This window comes from Theropithecus gelada, chromosome X, assembly GCF_003255815.1.
Source record: "Theropithecus gelada isolate Dixy chromosome X, Tgel_1.0, whole genome shotgun sequence".
Classification (NCBI taxonomy): Eukaryota; Metazoa; Chordata; class Mammalia; order Primates; family Cercopithecidae; genus Theropithecus; species Theropithecus gelada.
The window spans coordinates 58197856-58218500 of NC_037689.1; the positions used below are offsets into that span (position 1 = coordinate 58197856).

General features: G+C 34.7%; 1 protein-coding gene across 1 annotated transcript in view; it reads left to right on the plus strand.

Moving 5' to 3' along the window:
* The window catches only part of CFAP47 (cilia and flagella associated protein 47), a 434654-nt gene that overhangs the window by 281920 nt on the left and 132089 nt on the right, over nt 1-20645 (plus strand). The window contains exons 47-49 of the mRNA XM_025371837.1: nt 574-717; nt 1324-1497; nt 4815-4926. Coding sequence (XP_025227622.1) covers nt 574-717; nt 1324-1497; nt 4815-4926 — 430 coding nt within the window. The remainder of the gene's footprint in view (nt 1-573; nt 718-1323; nt 1498-4814; nt 4927-20645) is intronic.

Here is a 20645-nt window from a genome sequence, read left to right on the forward strand (position 1 = left end):
GGCTGTAGCTTGGCTACTTATTAGCCAGAGTGACAATATAGTGTAAAAGAAGGTAAGGTAATTGTAAAGAACTTTGGCTTTTTAGAGGGATAAATTGCCTTTTTTGGTTTATTTGTTTGTCTAATTATTAAAGACATGACAAAAGTCAATCTGAAGCACAAAATTTTGTTCTGATGAGATATATAATCTTTGCTATGTGAGCAATCTGCCAGTTAGAATACCTGTTATTACCTCGAATTAGGAGTAAAGTGTGTCCTCTAAGGCCATTTTATCATTTTAGTGGCAATTAGTAAGTGAGACAAAGGGAAATTTCTTTAGATATTGAATAATCCTTTGATAGATCAATTAGGCAGTGCTCTTATGTGACATAGAAAGAACATATAGTCATCATTATGCCTTATGTTTACCTTTTTGATATTTATTCTTAACAAATATGACTTTCCAATAGTGATTCCTAGGAAATACAATTAAAAATACAATATATAATGTTATAAAAAACACCAAGAATTCATATGTAATTCAATTTCATCAATATCATCCCTCTAATATTTTTGTACCTTTTTCATGCTTTAGAAAAATCAAACAAACGATAAATGGACATTTCAAGTTACTATAGAAGGAGAATGGTTTTATGGACCTATTGATTTACATGTTGGACCAGGTGAAATTGTGCAGTATCCTCTCACATTCAAACCTATTTTTGAATGTGTCATTACGGTATGAACTCATTGATATTTTCCCCAGTGTTAATTAATAGTATCATTAGTCAGTAAACTAACGTATGACATTAGTCTTTTAATTGATAGTACAACTTCCTAGCAGAAAAGTTAATATTTTCCATGTATTTGACTATTTTTACTTAAAACTTTAATACATGTTTTAATATGAAGCATAAACATCATGAACATAACAATATTTTTCTGTGAATACTAGCATTCAAATTAATTTTATACAACATGCTGAACAAAGTAAGAGAATTACTTTTCCTTCCTGTTCATTAAAGAAATTGGTATATCAGAAAATACTTTCTTAAGACAATATTTCTTTTACATGGAAGTAGACATGCATATAATTGCTGTGTATGAGAATGCCTATATACATTCTGTAAGTTAGAGAGGGTAATGAGAAATAAATGACTTTTCACCAGAAATTTGTCTTTATGTGTTCGGTAGAAGCATTTATTTGTGTATTGAAAAAGTCAATGGCTAACACCTCTCTACAAGCTCATTTTATTAACCAGATACAAGATTAATAAGATAGCAGAGGTTGTTTAACATTTAACTATGACTCCTATAGACCTGAAATTTGTCTGGTTTCTCATAGGGTAAACTTATTCTACAAAATGAAGTAGATGGTATGGAGCACATCTTTGACATAAAAGGGGTTGGAAAAAAACCTTCAGCCTTGGAACACATTACTGTGGAATGTCAAGTGGGGAATGTGACACAAAAACATATAACATTGCCTAATTTGACAAATACTTCCCTAACATTTAAGGTAAGCATTTATTTTTAGTGTGAAAATGTTTTCTTCTGAATATGGTGAATCACATGAACTATAATAATTACAAACAATTTTTTAAACATTTAGTTTTACTTAATCAGATGAAACAATGTCACATAAGATGTTTACAATCCTACCTATTATTAGTCCAACAGCTTTTAAATATCATTTCAATTATAAAGTTGAATTAGGATGAAATAAGTCTTATATTTATATAACTATGAAGCACATTAAAGTCTACTTATTTGAGTCATGTGCTTTTCATTGAAAAAATTGTGCATGATAATAAAAGGTGTTTTCAAAAATATTTACAAACATCTTTTAAAATTTTAATGTGAAATCTGTAGGCAAAACAACATTTCAGAACTGTAGCCTATCATTTACCAGTGTGAATAATAGTGGAAATATTAAGGAATGCATAATTGTTTACATCCTTTTACTTATTTATTTTTTGTTTTAAGTGTTTTTTTTTGGTGTGTTGCTCAACTTGGAGGGCAGTGGTATGATCTTGGCTCACTGCAACCTCCACCTCCTGGGTTCAAGTGAATCTTGTGTCTCAGCCTCTCAAGTAGCTGGGATTATAGGCATGTGCCACCACGCCCAGCTACTTTTTATATTTTTTGTAGAGATGGGGTTCCACCACGTTGGCCAGGCTGGTATCAAACTCCTGGCCTCAAGTTATCCACCCACCTTCGCCTCCCAAAGTGATTGGATTACAGGCATGAGCCACTGTGCCTGGCCTATATCCTTATTTTTTATGAAGCATTATACTCTTCCATCCTCACTTGATTTGTTTAAACCAATCTTTAAATAACATTTTCCACTCACTCCTACAATTATCTACAAATAGTTATTTGCTCAATAGGATCCTCAAAAGAAGCTTCAAATATCTACCCATTATAAGTGCCTGAATTCAGTTTTAGAGGGGACTACAGAAGTCTGTAAATTCTCTGGGTTTACTCTTTTTTTTTTTTGTAACCCTGATAAATATGTGCCTTGGTTTTCCTCTTCTTTCTTTGCTAGATTGCAAATGGAATTAATATTCTAAAGGAAACTCTTATCTTTTCATGTCTGGCTGAAATTTTTCAGTGCCATCTCTTACCTTCAAAATCAAAACCTAGTCCTTTGCCCATTTTTTTATAGGGATATCTGGATTTTAATGTCTGTTTTTTTTTTCTGTTGAGTTGTGTTTTCCTTATATTTTATGATATGGTTTGGCTGTGTCCCCACCCAAATCTCGTCTTGAATTGTAGCTCCCATAATTCCCATGTGTCATGGGTGGGACCTGGTGGGAGGTAATTGAATCATGTGGACTGGTTTTTCCCATGCTGTCCTCGTGATAATGAATGAGTCTCATGAGATCTGATGGTTTTATAAAGGGAAGTTCCCCTGCACATGTTCTCTCTGGCTTACCACCATGTAAGACATATCTTTTACCTTCCACCATGATAGTGAGGCCTCCCCAGCCACATGGAGCTGTGTGTCCATTAAAAAGATTTTTCTTTATAAAGTACCCAGTCTTGGGTGTGTCTTTATCAGCAGCATGAAAATAGACTAATACATTTTAACTATTATCCTCATATCACCTATGTAATTTGCAAATATTTTGCCCATTCCTCAGGTTGCCTTTCATTTCATTGATTGTTTCCTTTGCTGTGACCTCTGTGAACTCAAGGCCAGTAACATGTGAAGTTTGACACTGTTGACCTACCTTCTTAATGCTATTCACCCTTTATTTTATATTATTCTACATTTCTTGTTTCCTTGACATTAATTCCTTAACATTGGATTATCAAGTGATAATCAAACCTTGATTATTACTTATCTGGTCCTTTGATTCCTCTAACCTTCTGATTTCAAGTTTCATGCATCAAAAGCATCCTTATTTCTGTATGTAGATAAAGGAAAACTCTTTTAAACAGTTGATAAGAGTGTAAATTAGTACAGCCATTACGATAAACATTATAAAGTTTCTCCCAAAATTAAAAATATAACTATCATATGATTCTGTAATTCCACTGCTCCACTGCTGGGTATATATTGAAAAGAGTTGAAATCTCTATGTCAAAAAATTATCTGCACTTTCATGTTCATTGCGGCATTATTCACAATAGCCAAGATATGGACTGAACCTGTGTCCATCAACAAATGAATGGATAAAGAAAATGTGATAAACACACAATGAAATACGATTCAGTCTTAAAACAGAAGGAAATCCTGTCATTTGTGACATGGATGAACCTGGAGGCCATTATTTGAGTGGAGTAAGCCAGGCACAGAAAAGCAAATACTGCATCATCTCAATTATATGTAGAATCGAAAAAAGTTCAGTTCATGGTAGTGGAGAGTAGAATGGTGGTTATCAGGGGCTGATGAGAGGAGTTGCTGGAGAGATGTGAATCAAAGGACACAAAATTTCAGTTAGATAGAAGAAGTAAGTTGAAGAGAATTATTAGATCTAGTGTACAACATGGTTACGATAATTATAACAACGTATTCTTGAAAAGAGCTGAGAGAATAGATTTTTTTTGTTCACCACAAAAATAATAACTATGTGAGATAATGCATAGATTAATTAGTTTGATTTAGCCATTTCACAATGTATACATATACCAAAACATCATGTTGTACATTATAAATATATATAATTTCTCATCCATTAAGAGTATGAAAAAGTTTTTAAAAGTGTGCTAAATAAAAAAGTCAGTGATAAAAGTCCACATTGTACTGTTTAATTTCATTACTAATAATTGTTCATAATAGGCTCACATGTAGAGACACAAAGTAGATTATTGTTTCCCTGAGCAGTGGGGAGTAGGAAGATATAAGCACCCAGGAAACTGAAAGTTAGGTTTAGCCAAGGTGTGGTCAAATGCTGCTTAAATATTTTTTGTTTGTTTTATTAATACTGATGTAGAAATTTATTGAAACGGTTCATCTCTTTTGTATATGAAACTGCCTAAAGACAATTGTGCATGGTCGATGAGAGCTATTCAGACTTTCTAAGCATCAATGATCTTGATATAAGTAGTAACAGAATATAAGCATTTTTTGTTTTGTAAGAATAATTTCCTTTGTTTAATTTTTAAATAGGTTTGTTCTTAGATTTCTCTTCTACTGGATGTAGAATTTTTCTGTCTTGCTGTTTTTTAAAAATGTGAATAATTTTATTGGGAGTATTTAAATTAAATTTCAGTTTGTTCTATGCTTTAACTTGGTACAGTAATTTCATGTAGTGTAATGTACTAAAGCATAGAAAAATATTTTATGTTGATACTACATAATTCTTGTTTTTGAATTATCTTTTATAGGTAACTTCAGATCTTCCGATACTGTGGGGAAATCCACAAATTACCGTATACCCTTATAAAGAAATTCTATACCTGATTAATGTGCGCCCTTGGAAACGTGGTATATTGAAAGGTATAAAATCCATTAATAAAATATTAGTCATTTTCCTACTACACTAGGATGGAAATATGATGAGACAAAATAGAAATGCAATTTGTATTTCCTCTTTCTATTAAATGACTCAGAAGAAAATTTAGTTTTACATTTCAGTCATTAGCTTTCTAAATAATCAGGTCTTTGATGCATACATTTTATGTCTAGTGCTGTATTATCTTGGCCATTTCTTCAAACTTATTTGTGAAACAAATTTCTATAAATGAAAATATTTAATTAAGGGTATTTACGTTTAAAATGTGATAAATACTTTAAAATAGTTATACCCAATGACATTTTAAGAGAATGTTTATTTACAGGACTGGATATCATAAAAACATTCACATGCATTTACTTGATACATGAAAAATAAGTGAAAGGTTTGATATATGTGAATTTTTTTTCCTTTATCTTCCCTTGTGTGCAATAAAGTTTTTATTTATGGAGATTTCCCCAATGGTCCCTGAACAGAACTACTTACATGGGAATAGGAGGGAGAGGTGTTCTGGTTACTTTTTGAAGGGAGAGGAGTAAGAAGTGATAGAAGAGTAATAGCTAGTACTGAGGGATTGTGATTCATCAAAGGAATAAGTTGTCCTATTTGAGAGAAAATTAAATTCCCTATGGTAGTTGGATACTGTTGAGGAAATTCTGATAATGTAGGTAAGTGGATACAACTTTAGAAGTGTAGAAAGTATATACATATACACATATTCTTTCTATACTTACGTATGTAGTGGTGTCTACTGCTCCTTGGATGTACTAGCCTTTCATCCCTGCTTACCTCAACAAAGTGTTTGAGGGAAGGGTTTATGTCTGGTATAGAAGTGATAGAGAGCTGCTGCAAAGAAGAAAGTGCAGAGAGCATACTGGATGCCTATGCTATTAAAAAGCAGAAGGGAAATTTCAGAGTGCCAACCACAATGATCCAATTATTACCACTGTAATAGAATTTATGTAGGAGGAAACAGCCGCCCATCCCCACTCCCTGCTTCTAGTGTGCTTAACCTCAAATGCCAACACAGCAAAAATTGTTAGCATCTTCTGAAATCTGCCCCTTGTTTTTGAGATGTTTGGATTTACAAACCCCATTAATAAGTCCTCATTTGATAGGTAGATTTGAGCTATAATGTCTCTAGTCCGACCATTTCAATAAAGTAACATATTTTACTATTTTTTAGGTAATCCATAAGAAGTGAATTGATTTAAAGAAATTTAAATTTTAGTTTTCATTTTAATTGTCACTGACAGTCCTAGTAGTTGGTATATTTTCTTTAATTTTAGAGTTTTAACTAGTCTTTCGTAAAAGGCAGCAAGTCATTCAGAATTGGCGTAGTTTCAATAAAACATAGTCAATTTCAATTTCCTGTTCTATAGAAAGCAGTGAGTTCTATTACTTCTGAGAAGAAACACATAAGAAACCACAAACAGTGAAACATCATTGAACTCGGAAGGTTTATAACTACCACAAAGCCCCTGGTCTGTGAATCAAACTCTTAAAGTTATTGGAATAGACTTACGAAAAATTAAATAATTAGATTTGGCAAGCCTTTCCTTTCTGTAATCTTTTCTGTTGTTGTTGTAGCAGCTTTTGTGACACCACAATATTTCAATACACATTTTTACTATTCAGATATGGACTATTAACATGTTGGTTTGAAAGAATTTAGAACGTATTTGGTGAAGTTAAATGCAGCTCAGGATACATTGTTAAGTGAGGATGAATTAGGTTAATGTTTCTGGCTATACAAACCATTTTACAGGATTCATAATTTTGAAAAATATTTACAAGACGTGATCACATTAGCTCTTCCCAGGGCCGTGCCTTAGAGTTAAATTAATTGTCCCATTATGCTTTGGAAAAAAACAGCCTGTAAAAGGGAGCCTAGCTCTAATTTTTATTGATATTACTATTGGAAGGCTTAAACTATAGATTAAACGGTATAAATACAATTGCTTCTGAACAGCTGCTAATTAATCTGAAGTGATATAAAGAAAACTAGATTATAAAAATTTCACACATATGAGAATTTTCCTGCTTTTGCTGGTTACAGAACTCTCTCCATGTATGTGTGCATGCATGTGTACACACATGTGTGTATGTATCAGATACTTTTTTAAAATTTTGTGTTCATTTTCAATTCTGTTCTTGATTATATAATAATTATTTAATAAAGACCTGTAATTTGGAAAGCCTTAATAAACACAGTAGTTATGAACAAAGCTGACATTCAACTAATTGTGCTTTGCTTATTGAAATATTGTAACAACTGATCTTTTCTTATATGTTGGGATTAATATTTCCTTCCATCAGGCTCCCCACTGCTATGATTAAACTTTAGATATATCAAAGCATACCTTGATTGAAATGATTTACGGATACCAATTTCCACCACCAGATGTGAATTCCTGGGAAGAAGGAGCTACATGATATTCATATTTAGATATAGTGGTAATATTCAAAATAATTAACAAACCTCTATCCCAACACTGACCAACCAGAAAAGATACCTGATCTAGGTCCTGAGGCATCCTGATATTTTATGTGTTAACACTTGAGTAGCTGCTAAATTGCTGGGAGGTTCCAAGAGTTCTGGGTGAGGGGCTGTGGTGTCTGGACTGGCAAAAGTTATTTGACGGTGGAGCTCAAACAACTGAATATTTGCCGACATATAAGAAAAGATCAGTTGTTACAATATTTCAATAATTATTTAAATTTTTGTAAGTCTATTCCAATAACTTTAAGAGTTTGATTCACAGACCAGGGGCTTTGTGGTAGTTATAAACATTCCGAATTCAACGATGTTTCACAGTTTGTGGTTTCTTATGTGTTTCTTCTCAGAAGTAGTAGAACTCACTGCTTTCTATAGAACAGGAAATTGAAATTGACTATGTTTTATCAAAACTAATTATGCCAATTCTGAATGACTTCCTGCCTTTTACGAAAGACTAGTTAAAACTCTAAAATTAAGGAAAATATACCAACTACTAGGACTGTCAGTGACAATTAACATTTTTGTGGGTACATAGTAGTTGTATGTATTTGTGGGGTGTATGAGATGTTTTGATAAAGGCATGCATGCAGTATGAGCTACATCATGGAGAATGGGATATCCATTTTCCCAAGCATCTATTATTTGTGTTACAAACAATCCAATTACAATCTTTTAGTTATTTTAAACTGTACAATTAAGTTATTATTATCTATAGTCACCCTGTTGTGCTATCAGATAGTAGGTCTTATTCATTTCTTCTATTTTTATTGTGCCAATTAACCATTCCTACCTCCCACCAACCCCCCACTACCCTTCCCAGCCTCTGGTAACCATCCTTCTATTCTCTATCACCATAAATTCAATTGTTTTGATTTTTAGATCCACAAATAAGTAAGAAAATGCAATGTTTGTCTTTCTGTGCCTGGCTTATTTCACTTAACGTAACGATCTCCAGTTGTATATATGTTATTACAAATGACAGGATCTCATTCTTTTTTATGGCTAAATCATACTCTATTGTGTATATGTACACGTTTTCTTTATGTATTCATCTGTTGATGTACACTTAGGTTGCTTCCAAGTCTGAAATATTGTGAACAGTGCTGCAACAAACATGGGGGTATAGCTATCTCTTTGATGTATTGATTTCCTTTCTTAGGGGTATATACTCAGCGGTGAGATTACTGGATCATACGGTGTATCTATTTTTCATTTTTTAAGGAACCTCTAAACTGTTCTTCACAATGGTTGTACTAATTTATATTCCCAACAGCATATGAGGGTTCCCCTTTCTCCACATCCTCGCCAGCATTTGTTATTGCCTGCCTTTTGAATATAAGCCATGTTGCCCGGAGTGAGATGATATCTCATTGTAGTTTTGATTTGCATTTCTCTGATGATCAATAATGTTGAGAACTTTTTTACTTGCCTGTTTGCCATTTATATGTCTTTTGAGATGTATTTATTCAAATATTTCTCCCATTTTTATCAGATTATTAGTTTTTTATAGAGTTGTTTGAGCTTCTTATATATTCTGGTCATTAATCCCTTGTCTGATGTGTAGTATGCAAATATGTTCTCCCATTCTGTGAGTTGTCACTTCACTTTGTTGATAAGTTTCTTTTACTGTGCAGAATATTTTTAATTTGCCATTGTCTTCTGGCCTATAAAATTTCCACTGAAATGTCTGCTGTCAGACACATAGGAGCTCCATTGTATGTTATTTTTTTCTTTTCTCCTGCTGCTTTTAGGATCCTTCCTTTATCCTTGACCTTTGGGAGTTTGATTATTAAATGCCTTGAGATAGTCTTCTTTGAGTTAAAACTGCTTGGTTTCTATAATATTCTTGAATGTGGATAGTCATATCTTTCTCTAGGTTTGGGAAGTTCTCCATTTTTATCCCTTGAATAAACTTTCTACCCATAGTTCTTTGTTTACCTTCCCTTTCAGGCCAATAACTATCTTTCCAAAGGCAGAGGAGGCCCACCCTGTAGCTAAAACCGCTGCAGGCCATGAGGAATACTGCCAAATGACAGTCAATGTTCCTTTAAAGCCCAAGGACTCTCAAGTCAGCTTGTGGTGAATGCTGCCTGACCTGGGACTCACCCTTCAGGGCAGTGGGCTCTCCTCTTGCCCAGGGCAGGTCCAGAAACGTCATCCAGTAGACAAGTCCTGAAATGAAGGACGCCAAGAGCCCCTGTGGCCATGCTGGAACCTAAGGTGCAAGATGATGTCCCTTTTACTTTTCGCTCTATTTTTCTCAAGCAGCCACCCTGTAGCCACCACAACTGGTGATGTGCTGAGTCTCACCTGAAGCCAGCAAGTCTCAGAGGCTCACCCAAGGCCCTTGATGTAGCACCTGGGTATTACTGCTGGTTATTCAGGGCCCAAGGACTCTTCAGTTAGCGTGTGACAAATGCTGCCAGGACTGTGTGCTTCCCTCCATTGTATCTGGTTCCCTTCTGACCAAGTGTGTGTCTGGAAATGTCGTCTGCGAGCTAGGGCCTAGAATGGAGTCCTCACAACGTTGACTAATGCCTTATCCTGCTGTGGCTGAGCTGCTATCCAAAATGCAAGACAAAGTCCTCCCCAGTCTTCCCTCTCCTTTCCTCAAGGGGAAGGAAGGGGTCTCTTCTGGAGCTACCGGCTATGCAGCCTGGGGTTAGGACTTCGGTGATGCCAGCTCTCCCTCACCCAGTTGGTGTCTCAGTAGGTCATGTACACCCCCTAGTCCATTGTCTCTGGGCTAGATCTAGGGTTCGGTTAAGGATTGCAGTCTTTATAGCCTATACTGCCTTTCCAGTTTATTTATAGACACAGCACAGTTTAGCCCTTAGTTGCAAGGTTTGTAGGAACTCAAGTTCAGACCACTGGGATTGACAATTCCACTCTAGCTAGGGCTGGTTTAAATGCTCCCGCTGTGGGTGGTCATCAGCTGATTTTGGTCTAGTTTTCCTTTCTGCTCTCACAGAAAAGCACTGAGTTAAATGCCCCACAATTGCTGTGCTTTTCCTCCTCCAGCACCCAGAGATGCTCTCTGCTCACTGCCACCATTGCTGTGGGGTGGGTGAGGGGTGGCATTGGAGATTCAAGACTATTTTTTTTCTGTTTCTTCAATGCCTCTTTCACAAATATAATGCCAGGTACTATGAGGGCACACCTGATTTTTGGTTTTTAGGAAGGTATTTTTTCTGTGCCGATAAGTGTTAAAATGATGTTGTTGCAGGGGAGATAATCAGTGGAGCCTTCTATTCTGCCATCTTGCTCCATCTCTCCCACCTTTGGCTTTCTTCTTTTTGCTTAGGATTGCTTTGACTATTTGGGCACCTTTTTGACTCCATATGAACTTTTAAATAATTTTTATTTCTAATTCTGTGAAAAATGTTGTTGATAGTTTCACAGAAATAACATTGAATCTGTAAATTTCTTTGGAACATTTGGCTATTTTAATAAGACTGATTCTTCCTATGCATGAGCATGGAATGTTTTTTCATTTGTGATGTCCTGTGATTTCTTTCAGCAGTGTTTTGTAATTCTCATTGTAGTCATTTTTCACCTCCTTGGTAAGCTGTATTTCTAGGCAGTTTATACTTTTTGTGCCTTTTATAGAAATGACTCTGTTCTTGATTTGGCCCTGAATTAGGACATTTTCCATGTGTAGAAATGCTACTGATTTTTGTGCATTGATTTTGTATCCTGAAAATTTACTGAAGTCATTTATCAGTTCTGGAAGCCTTCTGGTGGTGTCTGTGAGTTTTCTGAGTATAGAATCATATTGTCTGTGAAGAGATTGTTTGACATCCTCTCTTCTGATTTGAATGCCCTTTATTTCTTTATCTTGTTTGATTGCTCTGGCTAGGACTTCCAGTATTGTGTTGAAGAGGAGTAGTGTGAGTGGACGTCCTTTTCTTGTTCCAATTCTCAAGGTGGATATTTCCAACTTTTGCCCATTCAGTATGATATTGACTATAGATTTGTTGTACATGGTTTTATTATTTTGAGGTTTGTTCCTTCGGTGAGAAATTTGTTGAGGGTTTTGAATGTGAAGTGATGATGAATTTTATTGAAGGTCTTTTCTTTGTCTCTTATATCGTTTTTTATTATTATTATTATACTTTAAGTTGTAGGGTACATGTGCATAACGTGCAGGTTTGTTACATATGTTTACTTGATGTGCTTTCTTGCCCTCTAGATTTTGAATTCTATGTCTGACATTTCAGCCATTTCAATCTGGTTAAGAACCATTTCTGGGAAGATAGTGTGAATTTTTTTTTTTTTTTTTTTTTTTGGAGGCAAAAAGATACTGTGACTTTTAGAGTTTCCAGAGTTCTGTGCTGGTTCTTTCCATCTGTGAGGGCTGATGTTCCTTTATCATTTGAAATTGCTGTCATTTGGATGGGCTTTATATTTTTATGGTCATTATTGCCCTTGAAGGTGTGACTGTGGTGCAAGTTGTGTATAGTTGAATGACTCAGTTTCTGGATGCTTTCAGAGGGCCAGTGCTTAATTCCACATTGCTGGGCTATGTGCTCTATCCATAGAGTGGCTGGTACTGGGTCCATGGCTTTGTCCACTGTTCCCTTGAGGTTAAGCCCCAACTTGGATGGAGGAGCTGAGGCACTACCAGATTATTGGCAACAGCACTCCATAGGGAATGGTGGGGGCACGGTGGGTGTAAATGCTCCAGTGGGGGTAGTGGTAGCATTATGGGTAAGAAGTACTCTGGTGGGGACTTGGGGGTGCCACAGGTGAGAGGCTCTCCAGCAGGGATGCCATGGGTGGGATGAACTCGGGCTGGGTTGATGGTGGCACCACTGGTGGGACACAGTGTGACAGGGGTGGCAGAGTGCTACAGGTGGGATGCACTCCAGCAAGGGTGACACCAGAAGGAAGTACTTGGAGAGGTAGGGGGCCATGGGCTGGAAGTGCTCCAGTGGGCACAGCATGGGCACTATTTGTAGGAGGTGCTCTGGCATGAGCACTGTGGGTGGGAACCCTTCTAGCAGGGGATGCCATGGGCAGAAAGTACTTTGGTGGGACAGTGGTGGTGCTGCAGCTGATTGTGACCCATAGGGACAGTGGTGAGGTTGCAGGCAAATGCCTTCTGGTGGGAGGTTGTCAGCAAAAGTGCTCCAGCGGGGTGACAGGAGGATATGGTTAAAGTGCTATGATGGTAGATGCTGGCAGAAAACCTTTTGGTAGGGTAGCTGAGGCTGCACTGGGTGTAGGCATGGCCTGGCAGGAACTCTGGGAGGGGCTGGAGGTCAGTGGTGCATGCAGATCAGATTCGCCCTGGTCCTATGGAAAAGACAGCCCTTCTCTCTCCAGGTCTAGCAGCTTACACATGTCAGAGCCACCCCTTTCCTCAGGAGCTGTTCAGGGCCTGGAACACATCCTGGCACTCAGCAATCCCATGCATGGTTTCCAGCTTCCTCCTCCTTCAGTCCTAACATCTGGGCCCTCTCTTCAACTTCTCTCAGTGCATTCTTTCAGACAGTCTGCTTGAAGCATGCCATATTCCTCAATATTCTGATCTGTCTTGGTGAGAGAAGTTCCTCCTGGCTGTGTCTAGTTAGCCATCTTGTCCAAGTCTTTGACATTGAAAGAAACTTATTGACCATAGTACCATAGAAACAGCTGAGATATTATGTAATGTAAATTTTGCTTTTTCTGTGTTTTCCTTTCTCCTCACTGTTCCCTTCTTAATTTGATTTGCAAAAGCCAAAAATGCCAAATGATTATATATACCTCTCTTGACAACTTCCAAATATGACATGGGCATATGGGGGATTTGGAACTTCTTTTGTCCCCTCTCTATCCTAGCTTATTTCAATTAAAAAAACTAGGTAGAGTGCTATCAATATCTTGGTTGAAACTGAATTTGGATCTTTTTGGCTTTTTGACATCACCAATATTGAATGTCATACTTGTAGAAGCAAAATCGATCAGGTGTCATTGGTCTTTGAAAATAATCATTGTTTGCTATAAAGTGGTTCATGTTCTTTTAGGTGACAGGATTGATTTTTAAAAGCAAGACCTTGAGGCGTTGTGGAGATCGTATGTTTGGTATTCTTGGATGCTCTCATGGTCCTTTGGACATTTTTCTTTTCTTTTATGATTTTAGCTTTCCCAGGTAGCCTATGCTTTGATGGTTCATGATGGCATTACCCTAGAGGGTTTGTGAGCACTAGACCTTTTCTTTCTGACTCTTGATACCAAAATCAAGATGAGTATTAATTCTATCCCCAAATTGTACTCACATGATTGTCTAGAAATGAATTCATTTGTGTAAATAGATCTACAAATGATGTCACATACAGCATTTTCTGCCTTTACATAAGATGATCTGTCCTCTGATTGCTAGCCTGGCCTTGGCCTCCAGACTAACACCTGGCATACAACTGCAGGTGTCCAGTCAACAATAGAAGAATAGAAGAAGCAATGCATTTTCAAAAATAAAGTTCCTCCCAATATATTTTAAAAGTTACTTAGTATTGCAATAATAAGAGTACAATAAAATATGAGAACAAGGAAGATTTACCTGCTTGAAGAAAAGTAAATTTGAAACTGCCTATACTCTGTCATGCTGAAGGAAAGACATTCCTGTAACTTAATTGTTTGCCACGAGGTCCAACTCTCACTTGTAATTTTGGATTATATATTAGATAAATAATTCTTGCTGGAAGTGAAGGCTATAGATGCTCTATTGAATATAAATTTGTGTTTCTTTAGGAAGAAGGTTCTAGTGGCTGATGAATCCACCCATTATATTCTAGAGAAAGTCTTTATCTTTGAATTTTGAGCTACTAAGATAGGTTTAGCATTTTTATTAAGAAAATTAAACTTCTCTCTTTCTGTATATGTGTGTGTGTGTGTGTGTGTGTGTGCGCGCGCACGTATCTGTCTGTCTGTCTGTCTCTCTATCTGTCCTGCTTGCTCAATCAAAAGAATTTGTGTATGTTGTGGCAAGTTATTTACAGTCAAATGAAAATGTGATTTGGCAAGTTGTTGGTTTTTCTCATGTAAGACATAAGAATCTCAGATATAGCGGTTACATAATCACAGATACAAGAGTTTATTGTAAAGTATTTCAATATATTTTTTTCATTAGAAATTTTTCAAATTTAAAATACCCTTCAATGATACTTTTCTAAATGTCAGGATTTAAGCATAAACTATTGAATTTACTAATTCAGTTAGATAATTTTTCAGAAATTCTGAAACTTCAGAAGAATTGGCTCTTAAATCTTTTTAAAATATGTCAGTATTTCAAAAAGGGTTACAAATGCTGATAAACCTTTGACTCTGACTACTCTTTACGCTTTTGTGAAAAGTGATCTCCCTGTGGTTATGGCATGGATAAGGACCGAAAGTTTCTTTTAATACTAAAATTCATTTTATAGGTCATGTAAAAATAATTCATAGATAAAAGTTACACTAAAATGAAAGAAAAATAAATGAAAACTTTACACAGAGGCTTAGAAAGCCACCTTCCTAAGTGTAGTGAATCTAAACAAATGATCAGACAATTCAATTTGATACCAATGAGACATACTTGACTTTAAAAACCTAAGAAGAGAGGTCAACTCACAGAGATTTTAGATAGATAGACACAAACAAATACAGGTGATAGACACATAGATTAAAGTTCTTCTGGATGTATAAATATGGTGGCTTCAGTCATTATTCTGCGTTAATTTTCTTGCACGTGACATTGCTTAGTGTTGGAAAGATCCATATAAGTGACTGTTATCTACACTTTTGCACTCTGTTTGTGTAGTATTTCTGATTTGAGGTAACATTTCTCAATTCCTATCATACTGCTGAGCAGTGCTTGCTGGGAGGGATGGGTATAATTTCTGAAACATGTAGTGTATTTTTTAACAGCTTTATTGTTGTATAATTGAAATACAATAAATTGTGGATACTTAATATATAGACTTTGAGAAATTTTAACACATATATATGCCTATGAAGCCATTGAGATAATAAGTATAACTGTCACTCCAAAAAGTTTTGTTGTGCCCATTTTTAATCCCTTTTCCCCTCCCTCTCATATGCTAAGCTACGCTTGCCTTAGGCAACCAGTTATCTGTTTTCAATCAGTTCATATGCATTTCAAACATTGTATATAAATGAAATCATACAGTGTGCACAGTTTTATGCTGTTTTACTTTGTGCAAAATAATTAATCTAAGATCAATCTATATGATAAATAAATCAATAGTTTATTCCTTTTAATGCTGAATAGTATTTAATGGAGGATATACCACAATAATTTGTTTATCCATTTACCTGTTGATAAACGTTTGGTTTTTCCCTATTTTTTGGCAATTAAAAATATAGCTGCTATGAACATTAATGTATAAGTCTTTGTATGGACATATGCTTTTATACCTCTGAAGGAAATAACTTATGAATGCAATGTTTAGATCATATGGTAATTGAGTTTATACTGTTTAAAGAAACTGCCAGATAGTTTCCCAAATAGTGTTTCTTTTCCCATTTCTCCCAACAGTGTATGAGAAATCCAGTTCCTCCACATTCTTGACCATACTTAATAGGGTTACACATTCTAATTTTAACCATTTCAATTTGTAGATACTGCTATCACAGTGTGGTTTAAATTTTCATTTCCATAATGAATAATGCCACTGAGCATCTTTACATGTCTTTGTTTGTCATCCATGTGTCTTCTTTACTAAAATGCCTTTTAAAATCCTTTACCTATTGTTGCTCCCCCATTGGGTTATTTTTTATTGTTGAATTTTGAGAATGTTACTGTGTGTGTGTGTGTATATCTATATATTGTATATATATCAGATACAATAAACATGTATTTGATAAAGGATTTGTGTCTAGTATGTATATATATTATATATAGTATATATAATATAGTGAATATATATAATTATACATTATATACATATTCTGTACACAAATCCTTTATCAGATACATGTTTTTGTATGTAGTATATATATAATATAGTGAATATATATACTTATATACATATTCTGGACACAAACCGTTTATCAGATACATGTTTTTATAAACTTTTTTCCAGTCTGTGGCTTACCTTTTTTTTTCTTCATGAGGTCTATTGAAGAGCAGGAGTTTTTTATTTTGATGAAATGTAATGAATTACTTTTTTCTTACATGAATCAGAAAGAAGCACGTGGTTTTAATAGCTATCTGAACCATCACTGCGTTAACATTTTGCCCCAGCCCCTGTTTTTCATCAGCCGTGTAATTTTGTTTTTCCCACCTTGCTGTTTTGGTCCCCTAATGAAGGGGCAATAGAACAAAGGAAAGTGGGTTAAAAGGGGTTAAAAGTAAGCTTAAAATGAAGGGTGGAAAAAAGAAAGGGACAGAAGGAAGAGAAAATTTAGTGGAAGATTTTTTGGGGCATTATAGTCTTGCTTCAGTGATTTTATAGATTTTTGTAGGGTAGTATGATATTAGAGAAACAAAACTTTATTCAAATTTATTTGATCCTATGTAATACAATGTTCACAGAGAAGATACTTATACCAAAACTTCTTGACTGAACTAATTTGCTTCCATGGTTCACAAATTGATGAAATCCCAGCCATACAGAGATTTTTCTTAACAGTACATCTCCTTAGCAGTTGGAGGCAATGGAGCGTGGAGTCAACTGGCTTTTGGCAATTTTCTGAGGGATGAGAGTTTAGGTGATTAATGTGCAGTATCTGAGCTCTATCTTTTTAGGTCAAATCCAATGTTATGTAAGGACAAGTGTACTTCAAAACATTTACGAAAATGCATATTATGAAAAAATCTATTCATGGGTTTCAAAATACTTTTTGCACCAAAATAAACTCATACTAACTTGACATAACGTATCTAAACAGGACCTAGTTTGAGATGCTAAGTAGGCTGAGACATCATTTGGAAGAGACTCTATGAAAGCAATATGAATTCTGCTAATATTGAAATAAGAGCAAACACCAGATTTACGGTGAAACTTTAGTGAAAAAAAATGGTGAAATCATTAATGCTTTACAGAAAGTTTAAGGCAACAATAACCCAAAGAAATCAGCAGTTTACAAATGGATAACTCATTTTAAGAATGTACAAGATGATGTTGAAAATGAAGTCCACAGTAACAGGCACATCAATTTGAGAGTAAAAATTCATCCTGTTTGAGTCCTAATTGAATAGGACCTACAGTTACTGGCAAAAACAATAGCCAACACTATAGACATCTTAATTTGTTTAGCTTATAGATTTGTGACTGAAAACTTAAAGTTGACAAAGTTTTTACTCGATGTGTGCCAAAACTGTCGCACCCAGATCAGCTGCAAACAAAATCAGAGCTTTCAATGGAAATTTTAAACAAATGAGATCAAGATTCTGAAGCATTTCTTCAAATAATTGTAACAGGTAAAACATGGCTTTACCAGCAAAATCTTGAATACAAAGTAAATTAAAGCAAGAGGTGGAAGTAGACCACTTAAAGCAAAATATGAGAGCAAAGGTCATGACAACAGTTTTTTGGGATGCTCAAGGCATTTAGCTTGTTGACTTTCTGGAAGGCCAAAGAATAATAACATTTGCTTATTGAGAGAGTGTTTTGAGTAAGTTATCCAGAACTTCAGCCAAAAAAATGCTCACGTAAGCTTATCCAGATGGTTCTTCTGCACCATGACAATGCACCTGCTCATTCCTCTCATCAGACAAGGGCAGTTTTGTGAGACTTTCAACAGGAAATCATTAGGCATCTACCTTACAGTCTGGATTTGACTCTTTCTGACTTCTGACTTTTTTCCCCCTTATCTTAAAAAAATCTTTAAAGGGCAGCATTTTTCTTCAGTTAATAATGTAAGAAAGACTGCTTTGATGTGGTTAAATTTCCAGGACCCTCAGTTTTCTTAGGGATGAACTAAATGGCTGATACCAGCACTTACAAAAGTGTCTTGATCTTGATATAGCTTATGTTGAGAAATAAAGTTTATATAATTTTTATTCTTATGTTTTAATTATAGTTTTCCATAAACTTTTTGAAGTTCCCTCATATATGAGTGATTTTTATATTTTTCCAATCAAAAATTATATTTATTCTGTAGTATATTTTGTGATATTCAAACACAATTTAAATTATAATTTCTCATATTATATGCCAAGGAAATATATATGCCTTTGCCACTTACTAACTGTGTGATCTAGGCAAAGTTAGACAACCTTCCCTAAGCCCAGGTTCCTCAGCTTTAAAATGGGCCCAACGAGTAATGAACTCTTATGTTTCTTGCAAGAGTTAATTAAGATGATGAACAGGAACCATTTAGCATATGCCTAGCACACAGTAAGCATTCGATAAATATTTTAAAAATTATTTTCAAAGGAAAACCCATGAATACAAAATTGTGTTTTCCAGCCTTTAAACTTGAGGCTTTTATATGATAATATATACTTAGAAAAAAACTTGATTCCTGTTAGATTTTTTCCCCTCATCGTCTATTGAGACAAACTGAAAATCATTAATTCAATGATGCTGTTATCTTAATGTGGGGAGTTGCTTTTAGATACTAGTATTATTACTGTCATATTTATAGTTTTACCAAAGCAGTCTAATCATTTTCCTATTACTTTGAGAAACTCGAGCACCAACAAACCAAGTTTTATATTTATTTTTGTTTCCTGTTGGAACAATTGACCTTACCCTGAAGAGTGGAATATAGGAAACAAAAAAATAGCATGTACATATGTTGTGAAGAAAAGTTACCATGTTTTGGAAAGCATATTATTCTCATCATCATTATTTGCTGCATTTCATTTGAAGATTTACTGCTGACAATCAGGTTGCTAAGTATAATGTTATTCGTTGTAATATGTGATAAGAATTTTACTGTCTCTTCCACAGTAGCTAATTAATAATAACAAATGAATGTAAAATGAAAAGAAAAAATGTTTAGAAACAAAATTAAATTGACATTGTCAAGAAAAAGATTTTTCACTAGAAAAAAATATAGGCAAATTAATGGCATACTTCTAAGATATATTATTTAAAAATGTTCCTTCAATTAAAACATGAACTACTGAGTAAACACATAATTGCTTCTGTAGTTCTCTTTACCAATTTTTATTTTTTGTGATAAATAGTTAACTATTTCTCATTCTGTTCTATAATATACAGTCTTGTAATACTCATATAGGGCTTTTTAATTGTTTTACAAATGAATGCCCAATTTCTATTTGTTAAGGGGTAATAAAACATAATAAACTTTAAATGAGTGAGTTAGGGGAAAGAAAACTATGCTGAGTCTATAATGGACTGAAATGAGTGAGAATGGAAAATATGTACTTTTAATTTGTGAGAGTACAGATGGTCCTGGAGTTATAATGTTTCTACTTAGGATTTTTCAACTTTATGATGGTGCTAAAGCAATACACATTTAGGACACTCCTTGACTTATGATGGGGGTTATGGCTGTGTAAACCCATTGTATATTTATAAAATATGGTAAGTTTAAAGTGCATTGTCAACTTACGATATTTTTAACTTATGATCATTTTACCGGGACATAAGCCTCATTGCAAATTGAGGGGCATCTATACTTGATAGTATTTGAAATACTGATTAGATTACTTTATTATTTAAGCCAAGCATATTGTGTAACATATGTAGGTTTATGCAAATATTGGCTTTATCTGACTGAATTGTTTTCTTAATTTCCTACTCAAATTGTTCATTGCTAGTATATAAAAATGTACGATTTTGCATATTGATTTTGTTCATCAACATGTGCTGAATGCTTTAACAAGTTGTTATGTGGAATCCTTAAGGTTTTCTGTATATAGCATGTCATATAAAAAGAAAAAAATATTTTTTCTTTCTAATTTGGATGCCTCTATTACTTTTTTTCATAACTCCTTTGCCTAGAGCACCCAGTACTATATTGGATAGAAGTGAAAAAAATACAGGCATCCTTGTCTTGTTTCTGATCTTAGAGGAAGAGCTTTCTGTCTTATACCTTATATGTGATGTTACATGTGAGTTTATCCTACATTGCCATTATCGTGTTTGGATGTTTCCTTCTGTTCCTAGTTTATTGATTTTTTTTTTTTTAATCATAAAAGGGTGTTGAATTCTGTCAAGTGCTTTTTTTCTTTGCTTTGCTTTTTTTCTTTTTCTTTTTTTTTTCTTTTCTTTTTTTTTTTTTTTTTTTTTTTTTTTTTTTTTT